The following is a 14936-nucleotide window of genomic DNA, read 5'->3' as shown; positions in this document are numbered from 1 at the left end:
ATATATTTTTCTTACTATTTAATAGTACAGTATATCTATCCTATGTTATCATTTACAAGTATCTATCTCATAACCTTGTTATGCTTATATTATTTATCTATCTTTCTGTAAGTCTATAAAATATTATCTGTATGTCTATCTTATAATATGTATTATCTGTTTATATCTATCTAAAAATTGTAGAGAAGCAGCATGAGGATATTATCGATCTATCTATTATCTATTATCGATCTATCTATCTATCTATCTATCTATCTATCTATTATCTATGTATCTATTATTAATCTATCTATTTATCTATTATCTATCTATAGTTTGATCTGGCTACACACTATCTAGTGTACTGTTACATTGGAACTAATGTGACTTTTCTCTGCATTTACCAATATCTCATATCAGAGACTCCATTCTTAATACTTACAGATATGACTGATTTCCCTCCTTGCAACCCCTCACAGCCCAGTCTTGTTATTGTTGTGGCCCTTCTATGAGCACAGGTATCACTTTCAATGTATAATTGGGGTACATGCTCCCCTCCCTTCTTCCTCTATGACTGGGGTAGGACTCAACTAGCAGTGTTGTGGATACATGGGATGTGTATGAATGGGGATGGGGCTGGGACTCCACCTCCCAGTGAGGAGAAGCCCCTATTAGAGCATTAGGGACCTGACAAGTCGGAGACACAAGGAGAGGCAGCTCCCACACTCCACAGCTCCTGCAGGACCCTGCTCAGTGAGATCCCAGGGAATTATCAGCATTCTTTGGCCGTGGAGCAGACTATTGAGTGAACAGCACCATCCAGCAGTGTCCTGCAGTCAGCTTGGAGCCCAGCATCAGCCCTTGTGGTCTTCAGATGGGGTCTGATGTGAGGGACATGAGTGCCCTGCTGCCCCCCGTCTCTTCTCTCTCCGGGAACAGTAGCTGTAATATGCCAGTTAGCAGCAGTGGGCAGTGGGCACCAGTTCTGGACTTCCCCCCAGGGGCTCCATACTCTTCCCTCGCGTCACATTCTTTTATCAAGCAGGAGCCCAGCTGGAACCCAGATCTCCATGAGGATCAGTGTCTGAGCGCCTTCACTGTCCACTTCTCTGGGCAGTTCTCTGGCACCGCTGCGGGGGCCTGCAGGTATGGGCCATTCAGTGCCCCCCCTCCAAGTCAGGCACAGGCTGGCCAGCCGAGGATGTTCCCCAATGCCCCCTACCTGTCCAACTGCCTGGAGAACCAGCAAAGTATCAGGAACCAAGGTGGGTGTGTGTCTCTACAACCTGTACAACCTGCGCATCATGTGTTTACTGTGCAGCATGGATCTACTGCTCTATATGAATGGTGTAACATATTTGGCATAAAAAGGCACAATTCAGATTATCTGTCACTCCGGCAAAACAAGCGAAGCGAGCTCAGAGATTTCTATCTATCTATATATCTATCTATCTATCTATCTATCTATCTATCTATTTATCTATGTATCTATTTAGCTGTCTATTTATCTATCTATTTATCTATCTAATTATCTATCTATCCATTATCTATCTATCTATCTTTCTATTTATCTATCTAATTATCTATCTATCTTTCTATTTATCTATCAATCCATTATCTATCTATCTATCTATCTATCTATCTATCTATCCCTCGATCTCCTGGCTGTAATATATTTTTTATATTGTATATAAAATCTTTGTGCCTTTCTATATATTACTGAGAAGTTGAGTACACAAAATACTGGTACAACATAGAAAATGTGCCTCTGTCTGGGTTAATGTAACCAATCGTTGGTCCTTCATGTTCAAGTTCACACCGGCTGTCATCATTGGTGTTAGCTGATGAGAGCGCACGGGTTTATCCGTCCCGGGGGTCAGGATGGAGTCCCCAGTGGAGTGAGTGTCCGCTGAGCCCGGGGCTCTGGATTTACCTGTCGGGGGTTATTGGGACGCGATAGTCCGGACTTTATCCTAGAGATTGCGCTGTAAAATGTACAGCGCCGAACAGCTTACACACATAAACTGTCTGCAGAGAGAAAAATAGAAAGTGCAATGTATTAGAGAGATAGAGCGAGAGAAAGAAAGAAAGAAAGAGAGAGAGAGAAAGATAGTGAATGATAGATAGCATTTAGTATATTGATAAAGACAGTTGAGCATACAAAAACATTCTTATACAAAAAAAGTTTTCTTTCACATATACTCATACATATTCAGTATATCCATGATCCATTATTTTTTCTTTTACTTTCTTTCTCTTCTTTCTCTTTCTTTCTTTCTTTCTCCCTTTCTTTTTCTTTCTTTCTTTCTTTTTCTCTTTCTTTCTTTCTTTCTTTCTTTCTTCCTTCCTTTCTGTCTTTCTTTCTTTCATCCTGCAGTATGTATAGCAGTAAATGTATCCACTAGACTCTTTTGTCTCCATCACTAATAGTTTTCCTAAATATTTGGTATATAGGATCCATTCAATACTTCTAGTTCATCATGATGGTGTCACAGTGGAGCTTCTCAATTCTAGAAAAGCCATGTTACTTGGTGTTCTTCGTGGGAAAGTTGTTACCTTGATAGAACAATGTACCATTCTGCTCAGTCTCGCTGTGTTGCACAGTTCTCATCTCCTCCATTCCTTGCTCCTTCTTTCCTCCGGACCCCACTTCAGACCTTCAGCTGGGGAGGCTTCTGGTTGTCAGCACCCTGTAATCAGCCTGGGGGTGATAAAACTCCAATTACATAGAACTTGCTATCAGCAAAGGTTTGACTCAGAGCCACAGTCCCTTATCACATTCCAGAGGTTTTGGGTCAGGAAGGACCAGGAAATGTGACCAAAACATCACTCTGAATTCAGATGGACAAGTCAAGGTCACAGATGAGACTCATCATCTGGATACATTGTAAGCAGCACTGTCTGTGCATTGTTCAGAGGAAAAAAGGGAAACATAAATAAGAAAAATAAAAGTAAGAACTAAGCATGTAAATGTTAAAAGAGTAAAAGGTTATTTCAGTAAATTTTGTAAAAATTGGATTATTACAAAATAAGCTGAAAATGAACAATTAAAAATAAATACAAATGTATAATGATTTATGAAAAAAAATAATGAAATAATTAAACAGGTGAATTTAAAAATAGAAAAAAATGAAATGAAATACTATGATAAAATAACCACACAATTAAAAAATATATATATATAGACATATATATATATATCTATATATATATATATATATATATATATATAGATATATGGATATATATATGTATATATATATCTATATATATATATATATAGATATATATATATATACATATATCTATATATATACATTTATTTAGAGTGTATATATTTAATAACCTGTAAACTGAGATTACAAGCTATGTGGCTATAATATATGAATTATAAGAATATATACCTGTGTGCGTAGACAAATACTTACCCCCGTATCTTTGCAGACTAACAGTTGTATATTACTGTTATCTGATGCGATGTTTCTGAATTTAATTTATCTAATCATAATAATAAAACCATTTTTCAAGTAATTAAATAATGAAGAATAAAGCTATAATATTGTATTTTCTGGCTAGTTTTACTATTATTATTTATTATAAAGTTGTCTGGGTGTTTGCTTGTAAAGTTCACCTTAACTAGATGATCATTTTCCTATAGTTGCAGTAATATGTTGAAGAAAATGGAGGTGGAGAGATGGGGAGCTAATGAAATATATCATTGTAATTAGTCCATTTATTTTCAGCTGAAAAATTGTGTTATTGCTTTTAACTACCCTGTGTAATTAATGAAAGTGCCTGTCCCAGGGCCTGATAGATCATCTCAGGGCTGAAGAAAGGGTGGACACCATGTGTTTGGTGTAGAAATATGCACAAAAACGGGTTAAATACAACTCTGATTTAGTGGGTGTATAAAGTGGGGTTCTCCCACCCCTCATATCATCCAATATAGAGAAGATGAAGACACACCAGGAACCCTCATGCATTAAATATGTCAAAAGTTACAGCAACAAGTGCAAATGATCTGTTTTATTTACTAAATCTTTATAAAGAGTCAAATCATAGAAAAGTGTCTGAATCATAGAAACGAGTCTGAATAATAGCAAAGAGTCCAAATCATAGAAAGGGCTCCAAATCACAGAAAAGATTAATAATCATAGCACAGAGTCCAAATCATAGAAAAGAGTCTGAATCATAGAAATGAGTCTGAAAAGGTCCGAATGATACAAAAGAATAAGAATCATAGAAATTAGTGAAAATCATACATAGCAAAGTGTAAAAATCATAGAAAAGAGTCGGAAAAAGTCTGAATTGTAGAAAACAGTCTGAATCATAGAAGTGTCCGAATCATAGCAAAGAGTCTGAATCATAGACAAGAGTGCGAATCATATATAATAGTAAGAATTATAGTAAAAAATAAGAATCATAGCAAAGAGTCCAAAAAAGTCTGAATTGTAGAAAACAGTCTGAGTCATAGAAAAGAGTCCGAAAGAGTCCGAATCATAGAAAGAGTCCAAAAGAGTCCGAATCATAGAAAGAGTCCAAAAGAGTCCGAATCACAGAAAGAGTCCGAATCATAGAAAAGAGTCCTAATCATAGAAAGAGTCCGAATCATAGAAAAGAGTCCGAATCATAGAAAAGAGTCCGAATCATAGGAAAGAGTCCCCTGACATCAAGAGACAATAAACAGCCTTCAGGATTAGGAGGCTAACATGGCCAAACACTGACCCTGGCCACTTTTCTGGGAACTACCTCCTTCTCAAGCAGGGGTCTCTTTATGATCATATGATAAATATATAATATCATTTTGCACTTTATTTATGTAACTTTTTGCATATCTGCTAATGTATGAATCTGGCATAAGGATAGCTTGTATACAGTATGAGCCTATTTCTACTCAATTGATAACTATTTCTTCATACAGAGAAAAAAAAGACTGTAAATAAAAAGAAAATATTATATAAATGTATGTATAGAAAATGCTATAAAATAAGTAAATTAATAAATACAAGAAAGGGAAAATAAGTGCATGACAAAATAGGTATATATATATATATATATATATATATATATATATATATCTTTGGAAAGAAAAAAATCCAGTAAAAACACAAAACAAAGGACAGCATTGTTTACTTACTGTCTAGGGTGAAAACGTGGATTTTATGGCTTATATATTAATTATCATGTTTTATATTTTCTCCTTCAAGCCGGAGCTCTTTTTAATATTTTTATTTTTCCCCAGCAAACCATTTTCTGTCTCAGATAATATGGATCATGTAATTCCCCTTTTGCATATACAAGAAAGTAACATATTAGATGGACTTAATGTTAATATATTTAGAGTATATATAATATAAATATATAAAATATATGATATTATATACAATATGCTTTCCCTGCCCTTGTTCATCGATATAAATGAAAACTTACAGTTACATGAGCTAGTATAGTAGGATATCTGTAGTATTAGGGAATATTTATATGATGCAGACTAAAAAGTTAATATATGTGAGTGGGTATATATATATATATATATATATATATATATATATATATATTTATATATATATATATATATATATATATACAGGAGGTGTTTCTGTAGCATGTATATGAATTAATCTTAGAAGTCCCAGGTACTAGACATAACTGAATAAAATATTGAATAAGGCTGATATATAGCAAACTTTCCTGCCTCAGACCTCATTCGCTGCTGTACCTCTCAAGTTCACATTTCCTTCTATTCAATTTTTTGATATTTGAGTTTCTAAATCTTTTTTTCCTTCTGAAACAGTGTGTTGTGTAAATGTTCCCAACCAGTGTGATTGTCTGTTCTTAAGATAATTGGGACAGAAATTCCTGCTAAAGCTGAACAAACCTTAATACATGTTCCTGTATGGTCAGTAATTGTTCTCTGCCGTCAGCTATTGTTTAATAAATATTTAAAGCTGTAATCGTTAAAAAAGAATATGAAATGATTTCTAAGTTCAGGTGTAAATGAGAATTTTTGGTGTCTCTCAAACTGTATAGAATTGCATGCAAAATATAAATGTGTGTTTTATTTTAATCTTCTTATATATGCATTTTCTTATTTAAAAGTTATAAATATATTGTAGAATAATGCCATGGACTAACAGTAATCGCCGACTAAAGCAAACCCTATGGAATGTAAAGGATGCATTCTGTAAGATATATTCCCCTTTTCAGACATGATAGTAATCTTTTAGTAATCTTTCAGTGTTGTTGAGAAGTTATGCACAGTATATCATTCATGATCTTGGTCTCTTATAAGTAGATAAAATTGGTCACACACTGCAGATTTTTTCCGTGACTCTATTTATTTGAAAAGGGCTCGCAGAAAAGCAAGAAATAAACTAATTCAGATATTTCTGTACAAATTTTTAGTTTTTGTGCTTTGTTTATTTGTAATTAAAATGTCCTGACCATGATGGGCTCTGCTCATTCCTGTATGGTGTATAGTACTGCATCCTAATCCTACCGCACAAAGCTTCAGCATGGAGGCGTCTCCATACAAATCACCCAGCATTTGTTTTAGCTGAGGCATACACTGGGTTAATCAATCCATTGCTTATAACATCACTGCTGCATCCTCACTACTGATTTCTTAACTGTTTATTTTTAGTATTGCTCCTTTTTGTGCCCCAAGCTATGTGGACTAGTAATAAATATGGCTATTAAGGCCATTTTTTGTATACTAGAAACCACAGGATCCAAGGGTTTGCAGATAATCCATTATATGAAGGTGCATGTATTGTAGCAGGTTGGGCGCCTTTTAATGGAATATGCTCTTGGGGGGGTTTCTATACATGTTCCGCTGCCACACTCATAGACATCAAAGCTGGATCCTCAGTTTTGGCTGCACTTTTTATATGGTCAAAGAATGGATCCAAAATGAAAGAAGAGTCTAAAGGAAGGGCTGTTCTTTGCTTGGCTCCTCTCCTACAATGGCCCCCTTGCATATATGCCCATCAACGCATTGTTTTTTTGCTATTTATATATAACTAAATTGCCATTTGAAAACTGGTTGCAGAGCTGATCCCATTGTTCTTACATGTCCATTGCATTAGTGGTGGGGTCACACAGGTCCTGGTGTACAGCCGGTGGTCAGATCACAATGTTTCATGTAACACTGGGATCGGTTCCTGGATCAGCGCCTGGCAGTAAAATGCCAGATGGCACCGGATACATTAATTTCACCCTCAGTTGTCATGTGATGAGTTGCTTCATGTTAAAATAAACTGAGCCTTATGCAAAGAATACTTGTGAACCCAGGTAAAAGCAACTGTAAAAGTTGTGTGTGAATCCAGCCCTATAGTGTTCACTTTGTATCAGTTTTTTTTCAATCAGATATGAGTTGAATAGTTGGAAATGGGAGTGAACTGCAGAATATGGCATCTGCGACCAATTAGAAATAACTGAAATGCTGTAATGGAATATTACTTTATTCAATTTGGTGTACTTAATTATCAAGTAATGAATTAACATGAGTTTTAATCAGATTTTCATGTAGTTTTTGGGAGGTAGTTCCATAGAGTGGACACAGAGGTTTTCTTTGGATCAGCCGTGTGTTGTATGTAGCATTACCTATCAGATATCTCATAACATCTACTGACATTAGTAATGCCTTGATTGTTGCAGGTTACAGTGCAATGGCTTTTGATGGCACCCCGAGTTATGGCCACACTCCATCTCACCATACAGCACAGTTTACTAACCACTCATTCAAACATGAAGACCCCATCAGCCAACAAACCCCCCTAGGTAAGTGTGCTCTGTGGTGCACAGTGCTATGGTGCACAATATATGTATTTGTCCGATAATTGTGGGGCTGAACTTCAGCAATTTCTCATACTCAGAGTGTTCTTGTTAGTACATTGTAATCTTGAGATGACTCTGAAAATGAATATTGTACAGATATAGCAGAACCTAGATATTCCAACAATGCCTTGCTGCAGGAAATGTGCATAGCTGCTAGTATTTGCAGTAAGTTGTTTCTGCATCCCCACATAAAATCACATGTAATAAAGTGACATTAGTGCTAGTCATACTGAAAATCATAGTTACCCCCACTAAATATCCATGTGAGATAGAGCCCACAACACATTACATTGCCTTAGGGTCCTGCCACGCCAAGCTCATCTGAATACACAGTGTAATATGTACAGCGGTCGGCAGTATCCAACCCCCCTGCATGCACCACCCCAGCTACAGGCAGGACGTCACAAGAAACAAAACCCTATTAATAACTTACTGATTTATTTCATTGTGTTTTTCATCACTTTTCATATTCTATCTATCTATCCATTATCTATCTATCTATCTATCTATCTATCTATCCATTATCTATCTATCTATCTATCTATCTATCTATCTATCTATCTATCTATCTATCTCTGTCTATTTATCTGTCTACAATTTATCACAATAGTGAGTATACCCCTCACATTGTTGTATCCATTTTATTATATCTATTCATGGGGCAATACTGAAGATATGACACTTTGATACAATGTAAAGAAGTCAGTGTACAGCTTATATAACAGTGTAAATCTGGTGCCCTCTAAATAACTCAACATACTGAAATTAAAGGGAACCAATCACCAGGAGTTTTGTATATAATCTAAAGCCAGTGCTATACTGGCACTATCAGGCTGCTTATCTTCATACCTGTAGTGGTCACCTGGGATGTTTAGGTTTTGAAATCCAAGAAAATAAAGATTATAAAATTAGCTGCTTGTTGAGTGACAGCAGCTGAGAATCAGATAATATCTGGGGAGGGGGGGTATTCAGAGTCATACTCTCCCCCTGTTAGAATTAGCATACGTATTATACAATCCACCTACCAGTACCTGTGTGAGGTCACACCCATGTGATTTCGTATCCAGGTCAGTGGGCTGAGGCCTTGCCCCTTCTGGTCACATGGGTATGACCTCACCACAGGTCTTGCTAGGTCGATTGTATCATACTTATGCTAATTCTAACAGGGGGAGGGGATAACTATGAATACCCCCAGATATTATCTGATCCTCAGCTGCTGTCACTCAACAAGCTGCTAATTATAAACTTTACTTTCTTGGATTTCAAAACCTAAACATCCGAGCTGACCACTACAGGTATGTAGAGAATCAGCCTGATAGTGCCAGTATAGCACTGGCTTTAGGTTATATACGAAAATGCTGGTGATTGGTTCCCTTTAATGTTTAAACCTCTGTGAAAAAACTGAGTACAATTCTAAGTGAAAATGGTCAAATTGTGCCCATAGTGCCAATATTTTGTTTGGCCATCATTATTTTCAAGCACTGGGCTTCACTAGAGCTTCACAGGAGCAACTGGAATCCTCTAACATCCTCCATGATGGCATCACAGAGCTGGTGGATGTTAGAAACGTTGTGCCCCTCCAGTTTCAGTTTGTGGATGACGCACAGATGCTCTATATCGTTTATGTCTTAAGACATGCCTAGCCAATCCAGCCCCATTACCCTTAGTTTTTAGTCTTTAGCAAGGCAGTGGTCGCCTTGGGGGTGTGTATGAGGTTGTTGGAATACTGCCCTGCGGCCCACTTTTTGAAGAAATGGGATCCTGCTCTGCTTCAGAATGTCACAGTACTTGTTTGCATTCATGGTTTCCTCAATTAACTTTAGCTCCCCACAGCTTGCAGCACTCATCCAGCCCCAAACCATGACATTCCCACCACCATGCTTATCTGTAGGCAAGACACACTTGTCTTTGTACTCCTCACCTGGTTGCTGCCACACACGCTGACACCATCTGAACCAAATAAGTTTATCTTGGTCTCATCAGACCACAAGACATGGTTCCAGTAATCCAGTAAGCTGTTTGCAGGCTTTCTGCATCATTTTTAGTAGAAGCTTGCTCTGGTGTGCCAGACATGCAGACCAGTTTCTTGCACTTTGCAGTGTATGGTCTGAGCACTTACAGGCTTACCCCCACCCCTGAAAGTTTGCAGCAATGCTGGCAGTGTTTATTTTGAAAAGATAACACTGAGCAAGTACACTCAACTTCTTTGGTTGACTATGCCGAGGCCTGTACTGACTGTCACCTATCTTGTTAAACCTCTGTATGATCTTGGCCACCATGCTGCAGGTCAGTTTCAGGGTGTTGGCAATCTTCTTATAGCCTAGGTCATCTTTATGTAGAGTAACAATTCTATTTTTGAATCTTTGCCATGAAGGGCCATGTTGAACTTACAGTGACCATTATGAGTGAGTGTGTTAGCGAAAACACCAAATGTAACACACCTGCTCCCCATTCACACCTGAGACCTTGTAACACTAATGAGTCACATGACACCGGGAAGGGAAAATGGCTAATTGAGCACAATTTGGCCATTTACCCTTAGCGGGTTACTCACTTTTGTTGCCAGCGGTTTAAACATTAATAGCTGTTTATTGAATTATTTTGCAGGCACATCAAATTTCCACTGTCATGCAAGCTGTGCACTGACTACTTAACATTATATCAAAGTGTCATATCTTCAGTGTTGTCCCATGAAAAGATATAATAAAATATTTACAAAAATGTGAGGGGTGTACTTACTTTTGTGATATACTGAATCTATCTATCTATCTATCTATCTATCTATCTATCTATCTATCTATCTATCTATCTACTGTGTTTTCCCGAAAATAAGACCTACCCCAAAAATAATCCCTAGTTACAGTCAAGTAAAGAAAGGTCTCAAATGCAGGAGAACTAAATAGGAGACAGGCTGGTATTAACGGGCAGGGACAGAAAACTGGGCAATTTTTTTCCTAGGGACGCCAGCATTTATATTCTGATGATAACACTGCTTCAGGACCTTTGTGACATCACGTCATTTGACTAGTTTGTGTGTTGATAGATAGATAGATAGATAGATACACTAAATTCCCAGATGGGCAGCAGTGTGTTGGATTATGCAAAAACTGATATGGACCCAGCAAAAATAAATGTCTTCATAGTCACCCCCGAAACTCACCTGTGAGACCACAACCAGACACTGCTGTACATGAGATCCACGGACAAGCAACACACAGATAAGCCCCACCTGACCGGTCTCCACAATCTGCCACCATCCTACAAATGGCCTAAACAGTTATCCACTGAATACACCAACATGAGCAACAGAACCGAGATCCAAGAGCTACTTGTAAATTTCAACTCAAGACGCTATACATCAAACCAACAAGGAGTCAACCGGGCAGTGAATGACTTTAACAACATCCTGTATACCATGGCAGAGCTAGCAGGCGTCAGAAAGACCAACACCAAGAAACCTACAAATAAACAAGGCCAAAAATGGTTTCACAAAGAATGCAAGTCACTACGCAACTCCCTAAGAGTAGCCTCAAACCAAAAACACAGAGACCCCAACAACAGGGACCTAAGAGCGGCCCATAACACCCTACAGAGGCAATACAAGCGCATTCTAAAGGAGAAAAAAAAGAGGCACATCTCCCAAGAACTACAGAAGCTTGAGGACTCCCTCCAGGATAACTCATTCTGGAAAACCTGGAGTTATATTGGCACACAGTCCAAGCATAGCACCCTCCACATCCAAAATGGCAACATCTGGCCCAGCCACTTCAAAGGCCTATACAAGAATATACCAGAAGAAGACCTAACTGCAGAACAGGAGCACCTAACTACTAAACTCAGGGATGGAGGAGACAATCAAACACTTCCAAAATCCTCTGGACATACCAATTAGGGTGCTAGAAATAAAAGACAGAATCAAATTTATGAAATGCAAGAAGGCCGCGCGCAGTGACGGCATCCTGCCAGAGATGATCAAATACAGCTCACCAGATATACATGCAGCACTGGCTAAACTATTCACCCACGTCCTGAGTGCCGGCTACTTCCCAAAGAGCTGGCATCAAGGTCTCATAATGCCCATCTACAAGAATGGAGACCGATATGATCCAGCAAACTACAGAGGGATCTGTGTCAACAGCATTCTTTGAAAACTGTTCAACAGCATCATTAATAAAAGGATTATCACCTTCCTCACCCAGCGGGACACCCTCAGCAGAAGCCAAGCTGGGTTCATGCCAAACCACCGCATCACATCTACACCCTGCACAGCCTCATCAAGACCCACGTCCACAGCAAAAAACTGGGGAAAATATTTGCATGTTTCGTGGACTTCAAAAAGGCATTTGACTCAGTATGGCACCCTGGCTTGTTCCTGAAACTTCTGGAGAGTGGAATAGGTGGCAGAACCTATGACATGATCAAGAGCTCATACACTGAAAACCGATGCAGCATGAAGGTGAACGGGAAGAGGACGGCTTTCTTCCAACAGGGCCGTGGGGTCAGACAGGCCTGCAGCCTGAGCCCAACTCTATTCAACATCTATATATATGGACTAGCAGCAGCTTTAGAGTCCTCCCCCACTCCTGGCCTCAGTCTGCATGACCAAGAGGTGAAGTTCTTGCTGTACGCAGACGACCTCCTGCTACTCTCCCCAACCGAAAAAGGCCTCCAAGATAGCCTGGCAGTGCTAGAAACAGGTGGGCTTTGTCCATCAACCAAAAGAAGACCAAAGTCATGGTGTTTCAGAAGAGGAACCAGAACAAAATACCCACTCCCTCCTTCACATTAAATGGCACCACGCTGGAGAAGACCAGCAACTATACCTACCTCGGTCTGGAGCTAAGCAATAACGGGAGCCTCAAGCAAGCAGCAAAAGCCCTGAAAGGAAAAGCGTGCAGAACCTTCTATGCCATCAGAAGACAACTGTACCACCTGAAACCACCTGTGAGAGTCTGGCTCAAGGTATTTGACAGCATCATCACCCCTATACTGCTGTATGGCAGCGAGGTATGGGGCCCAGTGACCTACCCAGACCACACAAAGTGGGATTCCAGCCTAACCGAAGTCTTCCACATGGAGTTCTGTAAATATGTTCTCCAAGTCCATCGCAGCACCTCACACATAGCCTGTCGAGCAGAACTGGGCCGATTCTCCTTATGGCTCAGTATACACAAGAGGACGCTATCACACCAGGTGCACATACAGAACAGCAACCCCAGCTCCTACCATCATAAAGCCCTGCTGAGTCAGAGCCCAGAGCAAGCCAGGAACCCTGTCAGCCAGTACAGCCAAAGTCAGCAACACACCCTGACAAAAGCCCAAATAAAAGAGATCTGAGAGCTGCAAGATGCAATACATAGAGGACTGGAAGAGTGAATTAGAGAACTCCCAGGAACTCACCATCTACCGGTCACTGCGGAGGGACTACACTTTGGCCCCATACCTGGAAAGGTTACGCCACCCCAAAGACAGGCAGACCCTGAGCCTGTACAGACTGAGTGCCCACAGCCTAGATGTGGAAACAGGGCGGCACCAACAGACATACAAGCCGCGGGAGAACAGACTGTGCCAGCACTGCCAGCAGGGGGCTCTGGAGGACGAGGCGCATTTCCTACTGCACTGTGACAAATACTCAGCAGTGAGGGCCTCCCACTTCCAGAAACTTACCACTCATATCCCGGACTTTCAATTCATGGACGAGGAGAGGAAACTCCGCATCCTACTGGGGGAAGAAGAATCAATGGTGGAGATCGCCGCCCAATATGTCTCCACTTGTCATAAGCTGAGAGGAACATAAGGTCCCTAAAAGGACTTTCAAAGCCCAAATTGTGCCCCCAACTCCCCATAACCCTGATCCCCTCCCACCACACTTACTGTATTTCTCTTGCTTTGACAATACTAATTGTATTTTGGTCCTGCCAATAAAGCATATTTGAATTAATAGATAGATGGATGGATAGATACACACACGTGTTACACACATTCGTTTTTGGTGCATTTTTTACGTTATTCTTAATGAAGTCAATGGGTGGAAGGGCTTAAAAAAAGCAGGAAAAAATGCACCAACAATTGACATGCTGCAGAATATTTTCTGCACCAAATCTGCAAGGAAAAAATAAGCAACACGCACACAGCACTTTAGAATTCTCATTGACTTTGCTGACATGAAAATTTGGCCCACAAACTACACACAACTGCACAAAAAAAATGCACTGTGCTCACACATGTTGATGTTCCAAAATACGATTTTACTATTTTTGAATAAATGTTGATTTTGTGTTCAAGAATAAATGTAGATTGTTGTTCATGAAAAAAAAAGTAAGACATCCCCTGAAAATAAGCCCTAAACCCATATTTCGGAGCGAAAAATAATATAAGACTCCTGTCTTATCTTGGGGGGAAACGGTATCTATCTATCTATCTATCTATCTATCTAGCTAAATATAGGCAGATAGTATTAGGGAGCTACAGTATGTATGACTGTGCAGTGCCATTGTTTAGAAGCCCAATCCATCTGTCTCTGCGAGTTAATGCATTCCATATGTGATTTGCCTGAGACGTGCACAGATGACATGAGGGTAATTGATGTAGATGATGACATGTCGGGTTGATGTTGGTAAATTGGTTATCATTTCCCTGCAGGAGACCAGCAGTACTCGGTGCCTCCTCCAGTGTATGGCTGTCACACCCCTACTGACAGCTGCACGGGCAGCCAGGCCCTCCTACTCAGATCCCCATACAACAGGTATGTTCCTCAGATGTCTACATCTCACCACTATGTAACAGATGAGATAATTGTGCTCATCAGTAATGTTTGTGACACATATGTATTAGTAGTGACATCACTAAAGTGTCACCATAGTTCTGGATGTCATAGGACTGTTCTTTACATATGGCATTATTTGACAGCTCTAGCCTGTAGTATAATCCAATTATTAGTGTGTCGGAGAAGAATCCCACCCCTATGTTAACAAAGTAGCCTGTATGTGGACACTGCTTGGGCATGGTCAGTCACATAACTCTCAGTGTGGGAACAAGTGTGTAGTAATTGATACTTGTGGCATAAAAGGTGTTCTCCATATTTTCGGATATTTTCTCTATGAGCTGGACACCACCCT

At 39.5% G+C, this 14936-nt stretch overlaps 1 protein-coding gene across 3 annotated transcripts in view; it reads left to right on the top strand.

The window, feature by feature from the left end:
- The first annotated feature begins 697 nt into the window (after positions 1-697).
- The window catches only part of WT1 (WT1 transcription factor), a 193489-nt gene continuing 179250 nt past the window's right edge, over positions 698-14936 (top strand). For all 3 annotated transcript variants that reach the window (XM_075326602.1, XM_075326601.1, XM_075326600.1), the window contains exons 1-3: positions 698-1244; positions 7639-7761; positions 14461-14563. In XM_075326602.1, the coding sequence (XP_075182717.1) occupies positions 854-1244; positions 7639-7761; positions 14461-14563 (617 nt within the window). In that variant the 5' untranslated portion in view covers positions 698-853. The remainder of the gene's footprint in view (positions 1245-7638; positions 7762-14460; positions 14564-14936) is intronic.

The sequence above is a fragment of the Anomaloglossus baeobatrachus genome, chromosome 10, assembly GCF_048569485.1.
Source record: "Anomaloglossus baeobatrachus isolate aAnoBae1 chromosome 10, aAnoBae1.hap1, whole genome shotgun sequence".
NCBI lineage: Eukaryota > Metazoa > Chordata > Amphibia > Anura > Aromobatidae > Anomaloglossus > Anomaloglossus baeobatrachus.
Note: the sequence above shows the minus strand (reverse complement) of the source record. Positions and strands in the feature narration are given on the sequence as shown.